We start from the raw sequence: 24764 nt of genomic DNA, 5'->3' as shown, positions 1-24764 counted from the left end.
TTGAATGCTTTGCTCTGCTTCCCGTCGCTCTGTCCTGCCCTTGGCCCCAACCCAAACCAAGCCAGCTACTCCGTCTCAACATTCTACTCTCCGTCGCATGCCTCTCACAGACGCAAATATATAGTACCCATTATCCAACCAAGCCTTCCGACACCGCAGTCCTACATCAATCCATCCACACCTAATCCCTCCTTGCCCACCCCTCTCCCATATCGCCAACTCACACAGATATCGTACACATTTCTCTCTCGCCTCCGACTTCCCCCCCTCACCCACCCCCCGGCCGAAACGCCAGATACCCTCCGGCCTTCGTCTCCGCCCCATCTGGCTCACCGTACCGGCGCTGTCCCGGATACGCCGGTGCAGGCGTAGACGTAGGCGCAGGCGTGTGTGCAGGAGAAGGGAGTTCGTAAATAGTCGGCTGTGAGGTCTGCAAAGGGAAATCGTGTGTTTGTTGCGAGACAGGCAGATGGCGTGATTGTTGCGACGAGGGCAATTCGTGCGTTTCTTGCGAAGAGGGAAGTTCGTAGAGGGGATAGGGTGTCGAGTGTGGAGAGGGTGTGGAGTGTTGTGGTGGAGGGGGGAGGGAGTGGGTTGGCGGAGGGGTGGGGGAGGGGTAGCGGGGGAGGGAGGAGGAGGTAGTGTTGTTAGTATTGTAGGGATGTTGGGGTGGCGGGGTGAAATGATTGCGTGTATGATCGGTGTTGTGAGCGTGTGAATGATTATAATGATTTTGTGGATTCCGGGAAGAGTATTGATCGTATTGACCCTGTTGATTGTAGTCATCTTGCCGGTCGTACGCATCATCGTAACCTTGTTGTTGACTGGCTGCATGGTGGCGGCCATATGCCTGCTGGTTGGCTTGTTGGTGTTGTTGGCCGTAGCCATTGTTTCTCCCGCTGCCTGGTGAGACATGGCCGTATGTGTCTCCAGCTGTTGAATACTGATGCTGCGGCGCATACATTGCATGCTGTGGCGCGGGGCTGCGGCGCGGGGGCACCGCATTCGCATTCGCACTCGCATTCGCACTCGTGTATCCATCCTGTGAGTTTTGATAGCCAGGTGGAGGAAAGCCATAGCTATCCGCCATGGGACTCACAGGTGACCTTGCTGGCCCGGGGCTCTTCCTCGCCGCACCTGTACCTGCAGCACCACCGGCGGCAGAACGACGGGCACTCGCCATACTGCCATTCCGATCCAACCGGTTCAACTCGACATCGCCCTTCTTCTCCGGCACCGCCTCTTCCACCTGGACATGCACATCCCGCCCACCCTTCCACGTCGGCATCGCCGGCAGAGAATCCTCATTCACCACCGCCCGCGTACTATCAAACGTCGCAAACTGCGGCCGCTCGGGTGCATGGCCGCCCGGGGGCCCGTACGTCGGCATCGCGTTGGAGCGGTACTGCTGGTTGACGGGCCGGGTGTCGATGGAGGGCCGTGGCGCAACGGCGTGGGCTTGGGCGTAGGGGTTGTTGGGAGGGATAGGCGCGCTTCCGCCTCCGCCTCCTCCTTGACCGTAGTGGGCTGGGTAGGAGGCGGAATGGTATGGTGGTGCTGCTTCGCTCTTGATGCGCTTATGACTTGAGCGGCCGCCGCTGCCGCAGCAGCACGAGCAGCAGCGGAAACAGCAGCATGCGCATTCGGCGCCGCAGCAGATACAGCGGGCTATGCAGGTGACGACGGAGATGAGGATGAGGGAGGCGACGATGATGGCGACGATGACGGGCCATCTGGTGTGTCGCGTAAGTCATGGTGGTTGCGCAGGATTGGGGAAGGGAGAGGGGAAGGAGGGGGCGGTAAGACTGACTTGCAGTAGCTCTTTGCCATGCAGTTGTCCCATGAGGAGATTGTATTCCTCGCATCGTCGAGCGGGTTTTGTCGCGCGAAGAGTGACGACGGCATTGCGGTGAGGAGTGGTGGGTTGGCTGGATGCAGCAACAACGGCGCACTGCACTACACTGCACTGCAATACGCTGCAATGTATGGTACAGCGTCCGTTGTGTACCGGCGGTAGGGCGGTATATCGTCTATATCCAAAGAGAGAGAGAAGAGAGAGTCAATGTGTAGGTCTCTCTCTCTGTCTCTCTCTGTCTCTCCCACTTCCCCCAGGCTTTGGGCGAGTGAGGTATGGAAATTCGGCCGGCGAATAATCCGGCGTTATCAATGAAGCGTCGTAATAAACGGGTTCCCCTAAGTAAGAAGTGTCCAAGAGATGGACACGGTGGTTTGCCCCAATTGCCCAGCCAGGGGGGGGGGATGTGGTGCGCAACCTAATCTGAATGAATCTAAACCGTTCATAGTACTCTAGTCGTCAACCTGGGAACTTACCCAGTCGTCAATGTGTACATGGCATGTTCTCCATGCTGCAAACAAGGAAAATGAATGCACACACTTGCACATGCGCATGCACACATGCACCCTTGACCAGCCACTCATCCATGACCCAAGAACCAAGAAGCCCCGCGCTCCCTCTCCGTCAACACAGAGCCCACGGGCGCATCGCATGCACCCTCGCCACTACATCCGGCGCGCGCACGCCCAAAACTCCTGTACAGCAAGTCCATCCACTCACCTCTGCGACCCGGACGAATAACACTTGCCCTCACCTCTCCTCTCCCGCGCCCGCACAATGACATGAACCGCTCCCCTTCCGCCCACTTCCCAAAGCCTGCAACAGGCTATGATGACCTCTGGCACTGTACCTACCATCCCAGCCGAAACGAGTCTGCATGGGAGAAGTAACAACTTCCCAGCTCAGAAGGGGCGACAGCCAAGCGAGCGAGTTCGGCAAAGCGCCAAGCCCCAGTTCAACGGCCCTGAGACAATGCATGTAATAGCCTTCACGCGTTTCAGGCGCTGGGCTTGCGCTGCCTACTTGCTCGTCCTATCGCGTAGATTGAGCGTCATGAGTTTGATCGTGTGGATCCAGTAGATGGACCCATGATTCGGTCCATGGAAACTGCGGACAAAGTGAAAGGGACGGACGATTATGGAATTTCATGTTCATTCATGTCCCCACCCGTGTCTGCAACACGAGCCATGCATGTCCTCGACACTAGCTACCGTTTGTCTACCAAGCCAGCCCTGTGTGTGCTCGCATCTTTTTATTTGTTCAGCTCGGCAGCCCTCTTCTTGAGATCCTCCTTGCTCTCGGGCGTAGGAAGGTTGTCTGCCATGACGGGTCCCTGCCTGTCTGTCAGCCTGTCATGCTCGCGTCCACTGTTCATGTACGTACTGGGTTCCTCTTGTGCGCCGCGGCATGGACGTTTCCGCCACTGCTCGCACCGGTATCGACGTCGTGCAGCTGAGCGGATGAGGCGTTGGAGTCCTTGGAGTCCTTGGCGACTTGGTCGGTGATGCCTGGGGTGTGTGAGTTTGGTGTACTACAACAGGAAGTCGTGTGCATGGGTTGCTCAGAGACCCGACATGTGTACGAGAGCAAGGCGAACTTACTACCGCCAGCCGTTTCCTCGGCAGGGTGAACAGGCATGATGGGTTGCTTTAGGTCTTTTGAATCTCCTTTTGCTCGTTGCTTCGTTGAACGACTTGCTTGCCGCCTACGTTGCAGAAGTCTCTTCTAAACGCCTGGATCTTCTGCTCTTCCGTAGCTTCAACAAGGCTACCTCGAACGTGCAAGGCCTCGACGTCTTTTTCCAGTGTAGTGGCAGACTGGTCTTGGGTATCACCACCGATGAACAGAGTGCAAGATGGGTAGTTCTCGTAGTAGGCTTGAATGCGGTCGGAAGGGGAGGAAGAGGCCGACATGGTGAGATGGAGGCGTTCAGTAGGCAGTGCCAGTAGGGGGAATTGCACGGGATCGATGACGCAACCGAGGAGAGTTGACGGGTTGGAGTGGAGTGGAGTGAAGGGAAGGTGGGGGCGAGGCATTGTCTTGCTTGCCTTGGATGCAGAAACAGGCCAATGGTGTCACGTGTCTAACTATTTGGGTTCGTGTGCGGGGTAGAGCTCTGTCACACAAGTCTGTCTGTACTGTACTGTGCTCTACTGTACCCACCTGGATACCTACACCGTCTAGTCGTCCTTTGGGGCTTCAAAGCTGTATACTCTCTTAGATTGGCTTAGATTGGGTTGGATACCATGTGAAGTGTGAAGATGGGTATGTACAAGTCCCCCTCTGCAGCACCACGTGAATGTCAATGTGAAAAGAGACTTTGTTTCCACCCATGTCGGGATCGTGATGCTTGGACAGGACATCGATGGGCACATCTCTCTCTCTCTCTCTCTCTCCCTCTTTGTTGCTTGTTCTTTGGTGGAGCCATGTCTTGGATGACTACACATGCTGATCGCTTTCCAATCCGCGTCCTAGCTATCTAGTTAGTATCGGCTTGGTAATGGGGATTTATCCTCTTATAAAGACAGGTGCGTTGGTGTTGCAACAACAGGGAGCTTGCCCATGTGAGACCTGAGTCGGGCCATGTTCCTTTGTCAGATCTGACTTGTCTTATCAATCCATCCGTCAGTTTGTCAAAAGGAAAAAGCAAATGTCAGAATCATGCCATTCTCCCTCGTCACATGTTTCACCTTGACCTTTTCAGCTCGAATCGTCGTCCTTTTGAGTCAAGGAGCGAAAAAGCTAGGACGCCGATCACTCGAACCGGATCGAGCTTTTGGCGGGCGGATTCGCTAGCCGCACGTGGAGGTTGCGAACAGGCGATCAGCCGCGGGACGAAGGGGTTGCAGATCATGGCTAGAAAGCCTCACTCCTGAGGACTTGGAGTCGATGCAAAGTGGGAGAGCTGGTCAGAGAGGCCGAGAGAGGGGGGCTGGCGGGGAGAATGGTCCAAGGGGCCCTGTGTTGTATGGGGCCTGGTTTGGGGTAACCTTGGCTTGATCGGATATTGGCTTGCCATGCCATGTCCAGTGGACAGCTCTCTTGGGCGCTCTTGGCCTTTTGGCCAGGACGCAAGACTGGAGAGAATTGGCTTGGGTCCATGTCTGTCGAGGCAAGAGTCACGAAAGAGCATAAATGACGCGTGCGGCGTGGTGGATTGGACAAGCTACTGTCCATGGTCTGGAACGGATATAGCAGACACAGATATAGGTCGACGGGGCGAAGCGCTCGCTCGTCGCGCTTATACCCCGCTGTGGAGTACAGTACGGTACACAAGGTAGATGGGCGATATGGTAGATGGGTAATTAGTACGTGTGATATAGGTAGGACCAGGTAGGTAGGCGAGAGATCCCAGGAGATCCAAGACTATATCGCTGCTGCGTCGCTGACCCTCGCCCTGCCACTTTTGCCCAGAGACTCGATGTCGTCTCTGAGATGCTGGTGCGGAAGCGGAGACTGCGGCTGGATTCCGCACGAATGCTGGACTTGTGCGTGTTGTATTGTAGCATGCATGTCGAGTAGTATAAGCTGTGTGTAGAGTACTCCGTGTACCTATTTTGCAGGATAGCCTGCACACAGCCCATATACAGCGTGTACACAGCCTGTGCCACAGGACCATGCAAGTAGTGCATGCTCGTCCATGGCAGAGTGTGTACAGTGCACAAGGATCGACGGCCGAGGGTTCCGCTTTGGTCGCGGGCCATGGGGAGGCTTTGGTCGCAAAGGTGTAAGGATCTGCGAGCGACTCGCCTGTGCTATTCTGTGCATGGGAGGAACAGAGTCGACCAACATGCTGATCTACGGGGCCAATCGGAAGGGAAAAGGGGGAGGGGGAGGGGGGGGGAAGAGGGAAGAGGAGAGACGATACAATAACTGAGAGCAGGGCCGAATGCAGCGCGGATATGGGTAGTGGGTTTGGGTGTGCTACAAGTACAATTCCTAGCGGGCGCCCGCGCGGGTTGTCTTGTTGACTTCCGCGGAATCGGGCAGAATGGGAGGGGGCTTTGGAAAGGCTAGGTAGGGTAAGTGGTAGAGTAGAGTAGAGTAACTCTAGGTGTGAGGGCTGTTGGTTGAGTGTGCAAGTCAAGTGTTCCTAGGCACGGGTATGGACTGTGGTAAGGTACCGTACCGATTCCGTGTATGGATGTACTGTGGTATCTACCATGTATGGCTGGCAAGCATGCCGAGCTGCGACCTGGTGCTCCCTGCTGCCATCAGGCCATGGGCGCTGGGTGTTGCACTGTTGCTGCATGCTAAGATTGCCCAAGGGTGGAGGCACTGGAGCCCTGCGTGGGAGGGGGAGGGAAAAGGTTACCGAGACTTGCATAGGGCGCTGTAACCGTGGTTCCCCATCGAGATGGTGGCAGTGCCTGAGTAGGCACTAGCCTTCCGTTGATGTTTCCGCGTATGGATTGGGGAGTGGGAGAGAAGAAGAAGAAGAAGAAGAAGAAGAAGAAGAAGAAGAAGAAGAAGAAGAAGAAGAAGAAGAAGAAGAAGAAGAACGAGTTGAGAAGAAAACGTCGCTCATTCACGACAAGCTCCCAATTGCATGGGTTGGGACAAGGGGGGGGGGCGAGGGCAGAGGAGCGAGAAGAGGGGGGAGAGGGTGAATTGGTGTCTTGCGGCACGGGCACTAAGCTTTCGCTACATGCGCGTGTCCGGCAGCCATGGTTAGACCCTGTAGCGAAAAGTCTCGTTGTGTCGTAGTCGTAGTCGTAGTCGTAGTCATAGTCGTAGTCATAGTCGTAGTACCTAGTCGTCGTCGTGTGTCTGTTGCTGAGGAGGGCAGCCACCCGTCGTCCTGGACTTTGAACCTCAACCCTCAACCCTCATCTCTCTCTCCCTCTCCCCCTCCGCCCCATCCCTCCCCCCCCCACTTTGCCCGCCTGGGGGAGACCTCGCACGCGTACCTACAAGACCATAGCATCTCCTAGGCTTCCTTCCTCTAGTACATTCACCAGAACCTCCAGGCTCCACACTTATAGCGCCATCGCCCACGGCTCAAAGACGACGCTCCGTCCCGCCGCGCGCCCAGACGCCCGACGTTGGCCACCCACTGCAACCACTGCTCGTAATCGTGTAATACATACTACCTACTTCCTCCCCGTCCTCACCCTTCACAACTGTGCCCTCCCTCTTTCCCTCCCCTCTTCCGCCCCTCCCCCTCCCCCTCCCCCTCCCTCCTCCTTCTTCTCATCCTCCTCCGTCTACTCCTCCTCCTCCGTCTCCTCCTCCTCCTCCTCCTCTCCTTGGACGCCATCACCTTGGGCCCGGCCTCTCCCAATGTCCCAATCGCGCGTGGGGCTTGTCTTGACGCCCGCCGCCATCACGTCGCACCGTCCATCGCCTGCTGCCACCGCCACCACCGGCTCTCGTCGCTGAGTGAAGGAGCCATCCTCGCCTGAACCCCTCTTTCCCCCCACTTTCTCTCTCCCTCCTCCCCTCGTCCTCCCCCTCTCCCCCTCTCCACGCCCCCGATTCGGCACGAGAAGCAGCAGGCGCACTGCCATGCCCGCGGTCGGCTGTGGCAGAGCCGCGCACTACGTCCCGGCCATACGCGCCGACAAGGGCAACGCAACCAAGTCGACACAACCGCTGCGGCGCGAGAGCTGCGCGGCTGTCACGGCCCAGCAGCGGCCAGGCATGAAGCACCGCGCCCATTCGGCGCCCATTGTGCCCAAGGTGGCGGGCAAGGGCAGCGATAGGGAGGCAAACCACGACCACGACCATGACAGCGAGGACAAGGACGGCGACGAGATTGCAGACGACGCCTTCTTCCAGCGCTACCACTTCCCCCAGCCCGAGGGCACCCAGGAGGAGCCCGAGCACAGCGGTGTAGATTCGTCGAGCGACACCGAGGGCCCGCTCTCGCCCTCGCACATGAAGCAGCGCCAGTCGACTGACGACGCACCCTCTGCGCCCTCGACGGGCTCGGCCAACAGCGACTCTGCGTTGACCATGCAAGACATCAATATCGCCATCATTGGCGGCCCCGCCACCGGCAAGTCAACCTTTATACGGCGCGCCCTCGGCCTGAGCGACACAACAGCGTCAAGTAACTGCGTGCGCAAGTGGACGATTGACGGCACCCCTTACATGGTGCGCTTCCTCGAAATGCCCATGGACGACCTGCACGCAGGCGAACGCAACACCATCGCGTGGCCGGCCACCATACACGACATCGCCACCCCGCGCATGGACGCTGCCATTGCCATCTATGATGTCACGAACCAGGACAGCTTGTCCCAGGTCCCTGAAACGTTAAGTCAGTGCACACACGTGCAAGCCGCATAAGACTGGCTTTATTTGTCTGAGCAGCTGCCTAACGAATTCGGCAGATACCCTCTCCAAGGCACACCTTCCCTTTATCCTCGCCGCCTGCAAATGCGACCAGCACCCCGCCCACCGTGAAGTCGATCCGACCGTGGTCGAGCAAAAGGCAAAGTCCTTCATTGGCGATATCAACGTGTTTCAAACGTCGGAATCCTCACCGGAGTCGCACCGAGCATGCTTCTCGGTTATCACACGTGCGGCGATAGCGGCCAAGCGACGTGAGTTTTGAATCCTCTTTTCCCTCTCCACATTCGGCAAAGATGATCCCTTTTTGCATTTTCCCCCACTAATATAAACATGGCCGCAAATACAGGCCAACCCCCGCAACTTATCATGCTGACCTTGCTCTATAGCACAATCCCAAGCGTCAATGGCTCGCAGACGCGCCAATTCCTCGGCGGTAAAATCCATCACCCAGAAGGATATGTGGAGAAAGCATGAACGGGCCAGCTCCGAGATTTCTGTCCGATATCAACGTGGTACCACTGAGGTCAAAGGCCACCGCTACAAACCGAGTGACGCAAATAAGACCTTTTTCAACGCGGACGAGTCCCCTGGCTACGACTCCCAGGATTCGGATGGCCAGGACTCGGATCACGCGCCGAGCATCATGTCGATGCTGCCCTCGGACGAGAATGGCTACACGTTCGATCAGTTGGTCGACAGATTATTGGCGCAACCCATGTCGAAAAATGACTCCAAATTCGTTGCCATATTCCTAGCGCTGTACCGGAGATTTGCAACACCAGGCCAGCTACTGGAAGCCATTCTGAAACGATTCGAAGAGGCCAATCTGGAAAAAGTGCTGCCCATGATTCGCATCATCGCACAGTTACGTTACCTTGCTGTCCTCCAACAATGGGTAGCGTACTACCCTGGCGACTTTGCTTACCCCACCACACGCCGCCTGGTACGGAGGTTTGCTACAGGACTGGCATCCAATCGTGAATTCTCAGTCGCTGCCACGGAGATTCTGCGAGATCTCGAAATGGTCACCGAGGATGATGACACGGATTGGGCTTGCAGCGATCGTCAGCGAGCCCAAAGCGACCAACTCCCCTCCTTTCACAACAATGTCCTGGACGAGTGCTCTGATGACGACGATTTCTCAAGAGCAATCGGCCACATGTCCATGGGCTCGGATCGTCTTTCGGTCGCTCGGAGTAGTGTGACAGGCGGATCACTGTCAACTCACACCTCCGCCGGCTCATCACATGCCCTACTCACACAGGTGGAGAGGAATGAGCGGCTGGCTCGGCAACTAGAGCCCAATCCCATCAAGCCCCTGTCAAAAATACAGTGGCATCAACTGATGAATGAATCCGACGAAGCGATTGCTCGAGAGCTTACGAGAATGGACTGGATCATGTTCTCCTCTGTCCGACCACGGGATATAATACGACATGTTACTCTGAGTGCGGAAGAGAAGAAGAAGTGCAAGAACTTGGAGAATGTGACTCGAATGACGGAACACTTCAACCACATTGCTTACCTCGTCACAAATTACGTCCTCATGCGCGACAAACCGAAACACCGAGCCCTGATGCTGGAAAAATGGATGAAGATAGCTCGACAACTGCGGAAGCTCAACAATTACAACTCCCTCGGCGCTGTTCTGGCAGGTATCAAAGGCACGGCCGTGCATCGTCTATTAGCGACTCGCGACCTCATTCCTCAAGCAACAGCCCATGACTTCCTCAAACTCGACATCCTCATGGGCCCCCAAAAGTCCCATTTCGCATATCGCTTAGCATGGGAGAACAGTTCTGGCGAACGGATACCGTATATCCCCCTCCATCGTCGCGATCTTGTTTCTGCTGCCGAAGGAAACTCGACTTTTGTTGGTGACAAGAGGAAGACAGACTCGGCAGTTGCCCCGCACCCCGGCGTCAACGTTTTTGAGCATGTAGTGGGCAAAAGGGATAGCAGGGAGCCGCCACCGAGTGGTGTAAAGGGCAAAGAAAGAATCAATTGGCGCAAGTTTGAGATTATGGGCGAAGTCATTGTGGGCGTGCAGCGCGCGCAGGGCACGCCCTATCCAAACTGGCAAAAATGTGAGGAAGTGCGTAACTTGGTGTTGGATGTCAAGGTCAACAAAGACGACGACGTGAGTATTACGCCTTTTTCGGCTCAAGGTTACAGGGAAGCTGACATGAGAGACAGGACCTCTACGAGCGTAGCACCCATCTCGAAGCGCCCGGTGCCAACGAGAAAGGCAGATTTGCCAAATGGTTCCGAGAGCGTTAGTGCCTCATTCCATTTACCCCTCAATTTTCACGTCCACATTTACCCACATTGTCCCTGGCTTTCCTCCCTTTGTATTTTTGATAGACGAGGAAACTAAGTCTTGTGGTTGCGATTTAGCGCGTTTGTCACTGCCTTCTTTGCCGCCAGTGCAGAATTACCAATCTGCAGCGAGTTCGAGCAATTATGTCCGCATTTGACGGATTTCACGCACCACCCACCCGTCAGTAGTACCTCACCACACGACATTTCCAGTCCTACATTTCATACTGTCCAACACACCTAAACATACATTCACCTCTTTATCATCCACCATTCGGCGTTGGCTTTGTTTTTCCTTGCTCGTTGACATATCATCACCACATCTTTTCCGCGTTATATACCACTTGTCATCTATGGGTCCCGATCACGTCCTTGTTCGGATTGAATTTTGTTGGCACACGTTTCTTTTTGTTGTCCATCCATGGCACATGGATTTACTTATCCGACCTCTGTACCTCTATAATCCTGTCGTCTTCATTTGATTCTTTATGTTTTTTTCTCTCTATTGTTGTTTTTGGGCGTATTGTAACTCATTTATCGCTAGTGGCGACTTGGGAGTTGGAATTGGATACCCGATACTAAAGCCACACACACACGCGCGCGCACTCTGTTGGCGGCGGCCGCGAAGCAAAGCGCTAGAGATGGGCGCTGGGAAAGGGCAAGGGAGGGTACAAGAAAAAGGGATAATTGGCAAAAAGGAAAATAGGAGATTTCATGGCGTTCGTTTGGGGGCCCGTGGGTACGGAGGAGAAAAAAGTTGCGGGCGTGGGGAGGTGGAGATGGTGGGGAGGGTTTGTGGGGTAGTTGGATGTGGTGGATGTGGAGGATGGGCGATGGGTGGTGGTTAGTGTAGTGGAGGAGCGAGTAGAGAATATATCAAGGGATTATTTTGTCTAGAGTTGGTGCGCGGGAGAGGGTAGTTGTGTGTGTGTGTGCACATGTGTCCATGCGTGTGTGAACATGAGGTTTAACTTGTAACGAAGCCATGATTGTAACCACAGTCATTGGATACCCGGCCTCTTGGCCAAGAGACAAAAAGACGGCTCTGAAGAGACGGACAGAGAGGCGGAGACCAAAACAATTAGTCTGGAGAAGACTGTGGCTTAAGGTGGTGGGGGGGGGGGGTTGTTTTACTTTGTATAGTTTTTTTTTACTTTGTACTTTTTTGTACTTTTTGCTTTACTTTCCATGCATTCCCTGATTTACTATTATTATTATTTTATTCTTTATTTCTTATCACTATTCCTCGTACTGGTAACTTTATTCGTTATTACTTTATTCCTTAATATTTTATTCGTTATTACTCATTACTTGATCCCTTATACTCATTCCCATCATCCAATACACCTCACACTCATCCCTTTCACCCAATACACACCCCACGCACTACCTCCCCACCATATACAACACCACTCCCCCTTTTAACAACGTTGCGGCACCAGACGTTACGGACTAGGCGACGTAGGAGACCAAGGGATCTTAGTACTGTACCTATTGTACTGATATCGCTTTCTTTCTCTTTTCCTCTATAGAAGAGTACAGTGCGTCACATCACATCACACCTTCAACAATAATCCCCCCCTCCCCCTAAACCCCCCCAAAAACCCCCCTCAACCCCTTCTTCCACCCACCCAGACATCCCGCCTCTCCCCCTTCCTCTCTCCCCCCCCCTACCCCCGCGTCTTCCCCCTGCCTCCCCTTTTCCACAAACAAGCCCCCGTCCTCTTTGAACAGGACGCCTGGGGTCTTGGCATCTTTGAATACCACGCTGTCTCGCTTTTGCGCGGTCTTGGGGCCGGTGGTGTGGGTGTGGGTGTGGTTGGGGGTTGGGTTTGGGTTTGGGTTTGCGTCTGCGACACGCAGACTATCTATTGTGGCGAGGAGCTGGCTGCGTCGTAGTTCGCGTTCGCGCTCGCGCTCCATTTCGTTTGCGCGGCGGACGCGGTCGAGGCGGTGGGTGCGGGATGAGTGGCGTTGAGCGGGTGCGGGAGCGGTATTGGGATGGGAATGGGACTGCAGGGCCGAAGGAAGAGAAGGAGGTAGAGGAGGCATACCGGTATGAGGCATATAAACCACAGAACCACCAGACCCTCCCCCAGGACTCGACCGCGCATGAACAGCCCGCGGCCTCGCCCGCGCCGTCACACCAACACCTCCACTCCGCTGCCTCACCCCGTCATCAACATACGCACAATGCTGCTCCCACGCCCCCTGATACCGTCCCGGCCCCACAGACCCCCGATCCCACGCCGCAGCCGCCGTCAACGCCGCAAGACTCTCCTGCCGCGCACGCTTGACGTCGAAGTCGCGCTTCTGGGCGCGCGGAAGCGTGGCGATGCGGGGTGCGGGGAGGTGGTCGTAGGGTGCGGAGCGGGGGCGTTCGATGCGGATTGAGGGGAGGGAAGTGGAGCGTTGGTAGGAGGGGGGGCGGGAGGGGTGGGATGGGGTGGTGGTGTAGTAGGGTGGGAGAGGGGCTGGGGATATGGGGGGAAGGGGCGGGGTGGTTTGCGATGAGGTGAAGGAGTGGGAGGAGGAGGAGCCGGAGCGGGAGCGACGGATTGGGTTGGATGGGGTGGATTGGAAGGAAGTGGAGTCTGTGCTGTGGCGGGTGGGGGTGTCGGTTTCGGTGGGTGGGATGAAGCCGGTGATGGAGCGGCTGTTGCGGAGGAGGAGGTGTTGAGGTTGGTGTTGGTGGTGATGGGTGGTGTATGAGATGGGGGTTCCTTGGCTGGAGCGGATGGGAAGTCGGTGTGTGGTGGGAGAAGGCTGGGACTGGTGTGGACGAGATGTGATATGGACATCGTTCATATTGACGAAATCTTGCGCTTGTTGAGCCCGTGCTCGTTCTCTTCGAGCATTCCAGCCTGCCTCGTACCTGCTCGAGTCCGGGGTCCCAGGGCCATGGGCCCGAAAAGAGTGGTGCGATGTTGAGGATCGTAGGGACGGTGTGGTCATGGTAGTCTGTGTCTGAACACACGTAGGACTGGTGCAGTACGGTTGGGGTAGACTCTGTCTTTTGTTGCTGGCCTTGTTCGCTTTCCTTGCCATCTTTGCAATCTCCTCGCCGCGCTTGGCTGCGAGGAAAGAGACAAAGTCGGGCGGGGGTCCATCCGTCACTGTCAGTTCGCTGATCGTCTGGAGGGTGCGTCTACGATTCTGCGTCTGCCAGCGCTTCGAGGCATGAGAGTCATTTGAAGACGGGCCTTGTGGTGGCAGTTTGACCAGCGGCATCGGGAATATCATCCAAGATAGCGAAAGTTGAACAACTAGCCAGTGAAATCCTGCGCTGGGAAAAACCAAAGTATCCTCCAGTGCGGTCGTGGAATATGGTTTATACAAGTAGTAGCAGTCGTATCCCAGCCCACGTTTAAACACGAGGCTGAAACCCACATGAAATCCCGACGGCGGCTCGTAGTAACAAAAAAAAAGGGGGGGGGAACGAGAACGTGGCTCCGTGTATTGACACCCGGAAGAGTGGGCTGTGCCCAGTACCGCGGGCGTGTGAAGAGAGAAAGAGAGGGCGAGGCAAGGGAGATACGATCCAGCAAACAGTGAGTCGGGTCGCAAACCATGTGCTGAATATGAACGAGCTCTCGTCTTTGCCTTAAGTGGGTCGGTGTTGCAACATGCTTGCGGTGAATCTCGGGAGCAGAGCTGCGAGGTTGTACTACGAACCTTTGCAGATATCGTCCACCTGCGGGTCCGAGTTGCGGCATCGTCATCATCAGCAGCAGTTTGAGCGTTTCGTTGGCGTTGCACGGCTTTTTGCGGGGACGCGTAGACGCTATGCAAGGACAGCAGAGCGCGGTATATCAAGTTGAAGCATGTACTTTGGGCAAAGTAGCATTGGGCAATCGACAGCCAACCTACACAAGCACATGTCAACGAGGCTGACAATCAGCATTGAAACCCGCAGGTCTCAGAACTTGTAACAGGGATGTAGGTCAACAGCACCAAAGCGAAGTCGTACACTCCCAATATCCTTGCGTGGTAAGCGGTGAGCACATCTCAAATCTCCTCAACACTGATCGAAATGTCTCAATCACACATGACGCAACAGGATATGCGTAACGCTACACTCCAGCAAGAAAGATTCCCAGCCGTCGATCGGTTCGGAAGAGACGCTCGCTCGGGGGGTCCACGCAGAATGCAGGCAGCCACTGTGATTTTGCACGGCCGAGGCCGGCTGTAGAGTCATGGCCATGGGAAAAGCAAGCTCCGTGACGCACGGGACGAGTACAACAGCGTGGAAATACGAGGTAGGATGGTTGTGCGGACGCGCCATGGAGGCGGGTCTTGTGTGACGCTGTGTGACGATGAGGAGTATGTATGGTTGCAGATCTTCAACTATAGCTGATAATGGTATTGTTCATGTTCGATATTTGAAAGACGTGGGATCTGTAGTAGTAGGGTAACGCTACATGGGGTTGTTGCTGACACCAAGGAAGGACATGCCACTACGTCAATTTCTGATATCCACGTGATTACTAGATGGGTGAGCAGTGTTTGACTCTTCTCAGGATCAAAACGCCATCTCCGAGACATAACAACACCCCAACCAAATTCAAGATCATCGTGAACCATAGTGGGGATGAAGCAAGAGGAACGGCCCGGTGACGATAGCTGCAGTCCAAGAGAGAGATACCATTGGATCAATATGCAGTTTGCATGCTGCACACTGCTAGCTCCCGCCGCATTATCAACCACGCGTCCTCCACTCTGGCAAACACCAGAACCATCGAGCCCACTCATATCCACCACGGCATTTGCGTTCGCATCGTCTTAGCTCTCTCTAATACATCATAGATCTCATCTGCATCTGTATCCGCGCACCCGCATCTGCCGTCTTAGTGTGTTGTCGGGCCCCCTTGTCGCACTGGTACCAAGTCACCTGCCTTCGAACGCGCATGGGAAGGTCTGTTCCCCGCCTCTTTGTAAACTACTTACGCGGTCTAGAGCTCTGCTCTGGGATGAGCTTGAGGAGACTCTCCTGGCTCCTCGTCTGAGATCCGAGTGGATAGCGATGCCGATCCGTACATGCGTGAAGAAGCAGACTCGTCATTTTCTTGGTCAGAGAGACGAGTGGCAGCGGTAGAAGATGGTTTTGCAGCAGTGGGAGGAGGATTCGATGTCTTTTCAACCCGCATGGCTAGCATTCTCTGTCTAGTCTCGACTGCATTGGCCTCTAGGTACGCTTGGCTGACCGGAACTTACGCCGTCTGTACCAGGGTATTCGCTCCTTGGAGAGTCGGCGATACTCACGTCGGCATATTGTGATGGCTCGAAAGAAATCACCGCCTGTAGTTCAGGCAATGGCGCGAGTCCTGTGGCGGTATGCGATCTGGGCCTCGAATTGGCCACTGCAAGTCTCATGCGTGGCGGAGGCTGAAGCGATGTTCCCTCATGATGATGCATTTTCAACGGATATCTTTCTCTCCTTAGCTCTGATGAAGGTTGGGAAATAGTTTCAGCGGGCGTACTTCTGGTCTGTTCTTCATTGGAAGGTCTCGGCACCGCATCTTGAAGAGCGCTGCTGTCCAGATCTGAACTTGGCTCGATTTCCAGGGATATGCTCTGATCTTGTGAAGAGGGAAAAACGCTAGAAGCGTCTTGATGAACAAGTCCTGAAGATGAAGACTGTTCTCTGCCAGTTTGGCCAGTTTTTCCAGGGGCTTCGTTGTCATGGACTTTATCCTGTTCACGACCCGAGTAGCGATCTTGCACCGCATCACTCTGGGTAAGAAACTCCTCCATTCTCACATCCCCAATTTCCGCCAACCTCTTGTCATACTCTGCCCACCAATCATGGCCCATATATTCTTCATCGCCGTCACGGAGATGCCCTACCAAGTCAAGCCATTCCTGGTACAATTGATTGCCTTGCCGCAAATTCTCACATAGTTTGATGGTAGCTTCCGTGCCAATATGTTTCCACGGTTCGAGAATTTCTATCATCGCAATAGAGGATGCTTCGTTGGTAAACTCAAACCATATAGAGCAGATCCGCTTTAAATCACCGTAAATGTTTAACATATTGTTGCAAACCATCTGGACACGCATATGAAGATCTGGGAGGTTCTTGATGTAGTGAATATCGAGCAGGTCTGTGAATCTGAACTGTTCGATCATGTGGAGTAGTTTTTGGCTATGATTGTCGTCGAAAAGGGGTTCTAGCCACGTTTCATCGCTGACATCAGGCGAAGTCGGGGGAGACGTGGAGGAAGATTCTGCATTTGGAGGAGTGCTAGCGTCAGTCAATGATCCTGGGCTATCGGCATCTGGGCCCTGTGTGGATTGCGCAGGCGAAGCGCTCTCAGCCATCTCATCATGCTCCTCACAAGACGACGCCGTGTTTGGATCGGAGGAGCTGGCAGAATCAGATGTCCTGATCTCAGGAGTGATGCAGGTTTGTGCTGCAGATCCCGGCCCAGTATTCTCAGGTATCGCTCTTTCAAGGGCCAAAGCCCTATCTGCCTGCTGCATCTGTCTGATATCCTGGATTTCGAGTGCCAGGAGGTTGAGCTGTTCTATCACTTTTTCTACGGCTTCCTCCAAAGGAAGCGTCGGGGTATGGGGAGATGCAGCCTCCATGGCTGCAGAATTGTTAGCTTGCGCAGTAGGTGGAAGTGATTTTGCTTTACGAGCGTCGTAGAATATACTGCTTGCACGAAGTACTTTGCACTTACCGTCATCTTGCAACGACGACTTCTTCTTCGTAGTTGACCGTTGCCAAAGGTTCTCCAGTGTGCGTATGATGCGAATACGCTTGGGTTCGGTTTCATCACTGTGAACTGAGGAGCTGTTAGCTTTAGCATGGTATAGCAGCCGTCTCTCATGAAGGAGTACTGGAAACACATAACGTACTGCTCATGAGGGATTTTGCACGCTTGCAAAATCGCGTCCAAAGGTTGTTCTGAGCCCTCTCGCCATCATATCGCTTGACGGGACACCTTGTCTTCTTCCCGCCGGAATCTTTGGCTTTGCTGAGTCTTGTCATGATCGCTTGAATGAGAGGTATGCAAAGATGAGGAGTAAGTGAAGATGAGAAGGAGCGAAAATCGTGAGGTAAAGAGAAGTATGATGATCTGTAGAGAGGTATGAGGAAATATAAGGATATGGGGAATCCATTATAAGATCATGCAAATATTGGATGTTTGCCGCACATACAGAAGTGCTTGTAGCTAGAACTTCGTGATGATGGCTCTTTCCTGGTAAGTCCCCTACAAGCTGCAGGGCACTCTCAACTACTTTTGCCAATTTCCTTGATTCGTTCCCTCATCTGCTACCATGGGTCGACGAACATCAGCAGAATGTGTGTTATTGGACTGCAGCTGAAGAAGGCATACTTCTAGTTTGGTACGAACAATACCTTTGCAGCCTCCCTATGTATATTAGCCACTATCAATAGACATATTTTCACTGAAACACTGGTTCAAATCACGACGAGCGCGCAACAGTGGTCGACCACACATGAGGATCGTATTGCTCCACACTTTCTTCGTCTTTGGCACGCATTACCGAATTCAAAAAAGCAATCCTATCATCAATACCCAAACTCCTGAACGCTGCCAGTCATAGGAAAAGGACACGCTTGCTCGTTCCGTGTTTGAGGGAGGGAATGCCTGCGATATTCGGTACCGAGCTTGCAGAGAGCCCCAAAACATCATGGAACACGGAATCCGATTAGGCACTATTCACTGTTAAGTTCAGTTACTATGACCTGCCGGTAACTGCGGCAAAAGCAAGGAAAAAAATATTAAATAATCCAGTCCACAATGCATGCACCGGCGCGGAAAACAATACGTGGCCTCTCTCTCTTTATATCTCTCTAGAGAAACGATGTAGGGAAGATTGTTATTGGCTAGCATGCCAATTAGCGTCTGAGCCAGAATCTTTTGCATCGTAGGAGAGAGATATAGAGAGAGAGACCACCGTCGTCTTCGCTCGTACCGCATATGTGGAGGTGTGTAAGCGAAGACGAGGTGGAGGGGTAGACTTACTACAAGCTCAAAGTGAGATCGCCGCGAATACTCGCCTTCAGCTCGATCTCGATTTCCAGATTCGCCTCGAGCGTCAACTTCAGTCCGTCCTGGTCCTTGAGGTCGCTGCCTCCTCCCATTGTACTTGGTGGCATCATGTGTGGTTGGTTTGGGTCGGTGCCACGCATGGGAATCTCACCCCTCATTGCTCGTGCATGTGTAACCGGTCCGTCCATGGACGTACTGTCGGGCCCGATGCGCTCAAACATGCCCATCTTTTGAAGGTCACCATTTGCGTCGGCTTCCTCGAGGGCCTCGAGCGATGTCGTGTGCATGTATTTGCCGTCTCTTTGGGCTTTTTGGAGGCGTTCGCGACGGGCACGACGGGAGGATGACCGTGAACGTGCGGATTGCAGGCCGGCTTCCCGCTTCTCTTGCTTCTTCTTGTTGATGGCTTTCTCCTGCTGCATGGTCGTGCGCTCGTGCGGCTCAGAGTCCGATCCGGAGTTTTGATCTTTGTCGGCCATGTTTTCGGGTATCCTCGCTATCATCTAACGGTTGACGGGTTTGCGAGGGAAGTGAAGGTTTGCTGGTCGAGACTTGTAGTCGTTTGAGTTGGGGTTGAGAAATGAACCAGCAAGTACAGGATGGGCGCACAAGAGGGCAACGTTAGAGTGCACGAGGTAACCTACGAAACCAGCCTGGCTATTCAAAATCAAGATTTAGTAAATTGATACATGGATGCTGCAGCCACGCAGCATGACGCCGCTGGTTGACGGTGCACCCCCTGGTAACGCATCCGCAAAAGGGACCCATATAGTTGACGTCACCGCTACATCGGTCATCTGGTTCCACATGTGTCGATGGATGTCAGCGCCACCTCAACGTGAGCCTTCCAGGTTTGCGAAGAGATGGTGGATGCTACAAGGGGTGGCAGCGCGGCTGACGACGACTTAACGTAGCCGAAAGTTGGCAGTAAAACGGGTCTTAGACCTTGGAACGGGGCGGCGGGTCTAGCTCCACGCGTGAGCTTAGACAGGCAGGCTTCTCTAGGCGAGGTAGAACTAAATGAGGGCATGTGGTCAGGTTGCCGCTTTTTCCGCTGGCGAGGTGATGTTTCAAGTCACATTTGGTCAACTCAGTTCAAGTTCTTCTGGCATTGGCTTAAAGGATTCCATGCACTGTGCAGATAGATAATTACACTACGTGAGAGTTTAAACGCCAAAAAAAAGAGTCCTAGATTCCCAACTTCGGTTCTGTGATGATAATGTGAAAGAAATTGCGTTATGCATTGGATCGTCGTGTGCGGCTCAGTTCCTAAGAGAAGTCAGTAAAATATATCTGGAAGCAGAGAAGGCAACTTACAGCAATCCGAGTGTAAGATCACCGTGGATCTTCGCCTTCAATTGAATTTCAATATCGAGATTGAGCTCCAATCGCAGTCGCAGTTGCTCGCCACCGTCTTTGCCGCCGCCCTCCTCCTCTTGGCCTTGATTACCACCTCCAGTCAGACCACCAAGGGCCTTTCCAGCAGTGTTACCAACAGAGCCGACAGCCTTGCCAGCAGTGTCTTGAACCATGTCGCCAGCACCGCCAACAAGCTCGCCTCCTGGTACGTTCTCTGTAATATCGTCAAGGGGGCCTCCTCCTTTTCCGCCCTTCTTTTGGCGCTGTCGGTTGCGACGGCCTCCAGATTGCGACACATCAGATCGAGCATCTGATTCAGCGCCAGAATCCTGGCCTCGTCGGCCACGGCCACGAGATTGGCGGCGCCTCGACTGTGACTTGGACTTCTCTGGTTGAGGTTCTGGGTCAGAATCGTCGGCATCGCCGTTGGTTTGCTTTCGCCCTGCGTCCTCTTGCTCAGCTTCTCCCTTTTCGCCGTCGCTTTCGGGGGCAGGAGTGGCTTCAGGAGTGGGCTGCTGTTGAGGCTTCTTTCCGCCCAGCTTCTTCGGCGTCTTCTTCTCGGTTTTCTTACTCGATGATTCTGCGCTGCCCTTTGCGCCTAGGGAAGCGTTGGCATCAGCCTGTCCCTCTCCAGAAATGGACTGCTTCGTCTCCTCAGTGGTGTCCGCCATGGTGTACTGTGGTATTCAGATATGGGTAAGGAAACGGTGTATGTTTGGTAACAAGTGATGATGCAGCAAATTGAAGGTACTTTCAGGGTATACAGAGGAAATCAAGACAGCGCAGCAATTTGTTAAAGAGAAAATCAGCACATGGACTGGAACCGGTTTGAACATTGAAGGTGCCCACAACCCCTGCCTAAGACAAGCCACCCGCCATGCAGACTGACGCAACAGTGGCACCTACAGTGAAGTGAGCACTGCACTGTACCCGCGCCTGCGCGGCCAGATGTAAAGAAGACCCGTCCCACAGGGCTGCAGAAACTTGTCGTGATCCCTGTGTTCCCAAGATGGTGGCATTTGCTGGTATGACGTGGGTCTTACTCACACTTCTGATCGACGGTGGATCGGTTTACCCACAGTAATTCCCGGTCATTGGCATACCTCGACGTCGAATCCCTGTGACTGGTCGTTGGGACCTTGACTTGCCGGCCAACTTTCCAGCGAGTAGTCGAGCTATGCGCCAGCTTAACAGGGTCGACATCAACGCCTCTGGGGCTGGGTGTTTCGAAGTTTGCATCATAAGATGGGTTTGTTCTTTGCCAGAACGGGATGACATGGCATCGGCAAAGGGCTTGGCCTCGAAACCTCTGTTAGTGTATCAGGTGATGAACGTTGCGGTATTGATGATGGCCATGATACACTCTCTCCTATCATCAGGCATTAGAATAGAAGTGTACGCAGCCGATGTTTGATTTGTCTAAGAACCGTTGTGCTAGAGTATTGAAGACGCAATCCATAGAGGCAAAGCGACCCGTGGCAAGTCGTGCAGGGGTCACCGTTGATCCGGACTTCCCGATGAAGCGAGGCTTGGCAGAGAAAGTGGGTGCAACTTTCCCATGTGACACCCATCATCTGCTTGTAAATACCTGAAGCTGACACCACCAACGTACGACACAATCTGAATCGTGTCTCTGTTAGCATGGCGACTCCTCAAGACCAAGAGACTGCCGCGAAACAGCGAATCATCAAGCATATGAATGCTGACCACCACGACTCCGTACGTGCTCTTCACTCCGTGTTAGCAACAGGGCCATTCGTGTCTTATTGTGCACCGTAGATCCGTCGCTATGTCGAAGCCTATGCTTCCACGTCCATGCTTCAAAGTCGCGATGCTCAAATGACCGACATCGACCTCAATCACATCAAGTTCAAATGTGGAGGCCAGGAATCCGTCATCACTTTCGACCCTCCTATGAAGGCAATGCGCGAAGCACGTGAGCGCCTCGTGCAACTCGACAAAGACGCTCTACACGTGCTAGGCCGCAGCGATATTACAATCACCAAGTTCGTGCCTGCCTACGTCAAGTTGGGACATCTATGGAACTTCACTCAATGCCTGCTGTGCTACCTGCTCCTGCCCCGGCCGGCCAACTTCAAGCCTGGATCGCTGCTCTATGAGACGCTTCTTTACCCGATTCCAGCTTTTGCTGAGTTTGTCGCTAGAACTGCATGGCTTGTTTTAACAATCATGGTCCCAATTCACCTGTTTGAATCTGGCTTGATGGCGAGAAAATTAGCCAGGCATGGGTGTACATTCCTGGATACAGTGTGGTGGAAGTGGGTCGGCACCTGCTTTGTGGAGGGCATCACATCTTTCTGGAGACTTGACGAGCTGATCAACGAGAAGCAGAAAGAGAAGGATGCAAGGAAGCACTGAGCATAAGCTATACGCGCACACGAGACTCGAGACCAACCAGACTCCCATCACTATACGCTATGTTCAGTGTTCAAAGAGCTTTGGAACTGTACTGGCTCAAGACCACATACTCGCCTGAAAGCTCTTGTGCTAGGACAGAGGTAGCATCTAGTGGAGCTCAATTCCATTATCATCCATGTCAGAAGAATACCATCTGTACTTGAAGGAAGAAGGAACGCATTGGCGAAGAGGATTTCGGGTATGCTAGTCTAGCCTGGTGTAGGCCGTGTTATAGTTAGTATAGCCCAGGGTGCTCATAACACCAGCAACTGTAATCAGACTTCAGTCGAGCGGGATCTCATGGGCCTAGTTATCGTCTTTGCAATGAAATCTGAGGTTTTTCACTTGTTAAAATACCAGTAAAATTGCCACGGCACTTTTGCGATCAATTCGACATCTACAGTACCTAGCCCGAACTGCCAAGTTGCTCATCGGTGAGGATGATGCAGAACGGGTAAATTGGGTGAAACATGGGTCATATCCACCAAGAGTCGCGAGCAATACCAGGATTTCCTCGGGATTTTGGCAATGGGAATGTCGGTACCTCTGGTGAATGAGGTCGAAAGACTATATAGAGTTGAACGGTGGTAGTGTTAGAGGCTGGGGAACAAGCGAATTGTGGAGAAGGTGGGATGGCTAGCGCTACCGGTATCGCGGACCCTTGCCGCCGATGCGGAGCGTCATATCTTTTCTCTGAGCGTGAACAGTCACAACACCAACCTTGTTTCAACTTTCACAGTAGTAGAACAGAATGGCATCAGAAAAGAAGGTAGCAGAGAACATGCTTTGGGGAGGTCGATTTACGCGTAAGTGGTCTCAATGCCCCATACAACGCTGGCAATACTCCCACCACGTAGCCGGATGCTGACCATTTTGCAGAGGGCCTTGACCCCGTCATGGAGCAGTACAATGCTTCCCTACCGTACGATCGCCTCTTCTACGCCGAAGATATTGCAGGCTCAATTGCTTTTGCTCGCGCCAACACAAAGACCGGCATCCTCACCCAAGACGAGTTTGCTGCCATTGAGAAGGGTTTTGCACAGATCAAGGAGGAATGGGCATCCAATACCTTCGAGGTCAAATCGAACGACGAAGATATTCACACAGCCAACGAGCGAAGGCTAAGCGAGATCGTTGGCAAAGAAATTGGCGGCAAGCTACACACAGGGCGGAGCAGGAACGACCAAGTTGCCACTGACATTCGCCTGTGGCTTCGTGAACAATTGAGGACGCTAGAAGAATACCTGAAGCTGTTGATCAAGACTTCACTGCAACGGGCAGAGGCGGAAATAGATGTCTTGATGCCTGGCTACACACATCTCCAGAAAGCACAGCCCATCCGCTGGTCACACTGGGTTCTTTCGCATGCCACCGCTTGGGCCTCTGAGCTCGAGCGCCTCCGAGAAGTCATAAAGCGCGTAAATCGCTCTCCTCTCGGCTGCGGCGCACTCGCTGGAAACCCTTTCAACATTGACCGAGTCGCCGTGGCCAAGGAATTAGGCTTTGAAGGTCTGCTCACCAACTCCTTGAATGCTGTAGGAGATCGAGATTTTGTGTTCGAGACATTACAATGGGGTTCGAGCCTCATGCTCAAGATGTCCCGATGGGCTGAAGATTTGATCATCTATTCCAGTCTGGAGTTTGGCTATGTGCGGTTAGCAGACGCATACTCCACCGGAAGTTCGCTCATGCCACAGAAGAAGAATGCAGACTCTCTTGAACTGATTCGTGGCAAGAGTGGTCGTGCATTTGGACACATGGCTGGCTTGTACGTCACCATAAAAGGCCTACCCACGACATACAACAAGGATCTTCAGGAGTCTGTCGAACCGCTCATCGACCACATCAAGACTGTGAGCGATTCCATTCAGATCGCCACTGGTGTACTATCCACAATGACCATCAGCCCCGAGAAGATGCACGCAGCGTTGACACCCGAGATGTTGGCGACTGAATTCGCAGACTATCTAGTCAGAAAGGGCGTGCCTTTCCGTGAGGGCCATCACGTATCTGGGCGTGTTGTTGCGTTGGCGGAAAACACAAACGTCCCCATGGACAAGCTGAGCTTGGAACAATTGAAGGGGATTGATGAGCGATTAGGCGACGATGTCCTGGAATGCCTGGATTACGAACGAGCCGTGGAACTGAAGAACTCGACAGGTGGTACCAGCAAGCGTGCCGTGCTCGAGCAGGTGAAAATTTTAGAGCAGGTCCTCGAATGATCGCTCGCTTACGAGGGTTGTGTAGGCATGACCTAAGAACGTGTGAGAAGGCGTCCGGGACGATTGAATTATGAGTTCATACGCAGAAGACATGACAATAGAATGACTGCGACGTTATAGAGGTGTTATTATTGACATTTAGTGGTTTTCTAAAAACGCTTGCCTAATCGACTTGTTCGACTAGCGGGTATCGTTGGCTTCTTCCATCTGGATTTGCCTGTCTTACTCTCAAGTATTTACTCCGGAATATTATAACCCGCAAAA

At 53.6% G+C, this 24764-nt stretch overlaps 12 protein-coding genes across 12 annotated transcripts; 4 read left to right on the top strand and 8 right to left on the bottom strand.

Annotated features, from left to right (window-relative positions):
* Positions 1-268: 268 nt before the first annotated feature.
* On the bottom strand, positions 269-1905 carry IAQ61_009108 (uncharacterized protein; the record flags this gene model as incomplete). Its single annotated transcript, XM_066098260.1, has 2 exons — positions 269-1733; positions 1811-1905. 2 exons carry the CDS (start codon positions 1903-1905, stop codon positions 269-271), a joined length of 1560 nt encoding a protein of 519 aa, XP_065951899.1.
* Positions 1906-3107: 1202 nt separating this feature from the next.
* On the bottom strand, positions 3108-3903 carry IAQ61_009107 (uncharacterized protein; the record flags this gene model as incomplete). Its single annotated transcript, XM_003836731.2, has 4 exons — positions 3108-3188; positions 3239-3363; positions 3457-3502; positions 3565-3903. Coding segments are annotated over 4 exons (591 nt in total), but the record flags the coding sequence as incomplete, so codon positions are not given.
* Positions 3904-6250: 2347 nt separating this feature from the next.
* Positions 6251-6562, top strand: IAQ61_009106 (uncharacterized protein; the record flags this gene model as incomplete). The annotated part of the gene is made up of 1 exon (XM_066098259.1): positions 6251-6562. The coding sequence occupies one exon, from the start codon at positions 6251-6253 to the stop codon at positions 6560-6562; it is 312 nt and encodes a 103-aa protein (XP_065951898.1).
* Positions 6563-6692: 130 nt separating this feature from the next.
* On the top strand, positions 6693-11576 carry IAQ61_009105 (uncharacterized protein). The gene is made up of 4 exons (XM_003836729.2): positions 6693-8120; positions 8194-8406; positions 8542-10295; positions 10352-11576. The coding sequence occupies exons 1-4, from the start codon at positions 7364-7366 to the stop codon at positions 10433-10435; spliced, it is 2808 nt and encodes a 935-aa protein (XP_003836777.1). The 5' UTR covers positions 6693-7363; the 3' UTR covers positions 10436-11576.
* Positions 11577-12061: 485 nt separating this feature from the next.
* On the bottom strand, positions 12062-13705 carry IAQ61_009104 (uncharacterized protein; the record flags this gene model as incomplete). Its single annotated transcript, XM_066098258.1, has 1 exon — positions 12062-13705. The coding sequence occupies one exon, from the start codon at positions 13703-13705 to the stop codon at positions 12062-12064; it is 1644 nt and encodes a 547-aa protein (XP_065951897.1).
* Positions 13706-15426: 1721 nt separating this feature from the next.
* On the bottom strand, positions 15427-17471 carry IAQ61_009103 (uncharacterized protein; the record flags this gene model as incomplete). Its single annotated transcript, XM_066098257.1, has 4 exons — positions 15427-15623; positions 15679-17067; positions 17161-17265; positions 17339-17471. The coding sequence occupies 4 exons, from the start codon at positions 17469-17471 to the stop codon at positions 15427-15429; spliced, it is 1824 nt and encodes a 607-aa protein (XP_065951896.1).
* Positions 17472-18473: 1002 nt separating this feature from the next.
* IAQ61_009102 (uncharacterized protein) lies at positions 18474-19004 on the bottom strand (the record flags this gene model as incomplete). The annotated part of the gene is made up of 1 exon (XM_003836726.2): positions 18474-19004. The coding sequence occupies one exon, from the start codon at positions 19002-19004 to the stop codon at positions 18474-18476; it is 531 nt and encodes a 176-aa protein (XP_003836774.2).
* Positions 19005-19294: 290 nt separating this feature from the next.
* Positions 19295-19531, bottom strand: IAQ61_009101 (uncharacterized protein; the record flags this gene model as incomplete). Its single annotated transcript, XM_003836725.2, has 1 exon — positions 19295-19531. The coding sequence occupies one exon, from the start codon at positions 19529-19531 to the stop codon at positions 19295-19297; it is 237 nt and encodes a 78-aa protein (XP_003836773.2).
* A 232-nt stretch (positions 19532-19763) lies between these two features.
* IAQ61_009100 (uncharacterized protein) lies at positions 19764-20531 on the bottom strand (the record flags this gene model as incomplete). The annotated part of the gene is made up of 2 exons (XM_066098256.1): positions 19764-19770; positions 19819-20531. The coding sequence occupies 2 exons, from the start codon at positions 20529-20531 to the stop codon at positions 19764-19766; spliced, it is 720 nt and encodes a 239-aa protein (XP_065951895.1).
* A 187-nt stretch (positions 20532-20718) lies between these two features.
* Positions 20719-21169, bottom strand: IAQ61_009099 (uncharacterized protein; the record flags this gene model as incomplete). Its single annotated transcript, XM_066098255.1, has 2 exons — positions 20719-20882; positions 20908-21169. Coding segments are annotated over 2 exons (426 nt in total), but the record flags the coding sequence as incomplete, so codon positions are not given.
* A 211-nt stretch (positions 21170-21380) lies between these two features.
* Positions 21381-22751, top strand: IAQ61_009098 (uncharacterized protein). The gene is made up of 2 exons (XM_003836722.2): positions 21381-21579; positions 21640-22751. Exons 1-2 carry the CDS (start codon positions 21502-21504, stop codon positions 22237-22239), a joined length of 678 nt encoding a protein of 225 aa, XP_003836770.1. The 5' UTR covers positions 21381-21501; the 3' UTR covers positions 22240-22751.
* A 213-nt stretch (positions 22752-22964) lies between these two features.
* Positions 22965-24500, top strand: IAQ61_009097 (uncharacterized protein; the record flags this gene model as incomplete). The annotated part of the gene is made up of 2 exons (XM_003836721.2): positions 22965-23084; positions 23158-24500. Exons 1-2 carry the CDS (start codon positions 23030-23032, stop codon positions 24498-24500), a joined length of 1398 nt encoding a protein of 465 aa, XP_003836769.1. The 5' UTR covers positions 22965-23029.
* Between the last annotated feature and the right edge of the window lie 264 nt (positions 24501-24764).

Source organism: Plenodomus lingam, assembly GCF_022343315.1.
Source record: "Plenodomus lingam strain CAN1 chromosome Unknown contig_5, whole genome shotgun sequence".
NCBI classification, from domain to species: Eukaryota; Fungi; Ascomycota; class Dothideomycetes; order Pleosporales; family Leptosphaeriaceae; genus Plenodomus; species Plenodomus lingam.
Note: the sequence above shows the minus strand (reverse complement) of the source record. Positions and strands in the feature narration are given on the sequence as shown.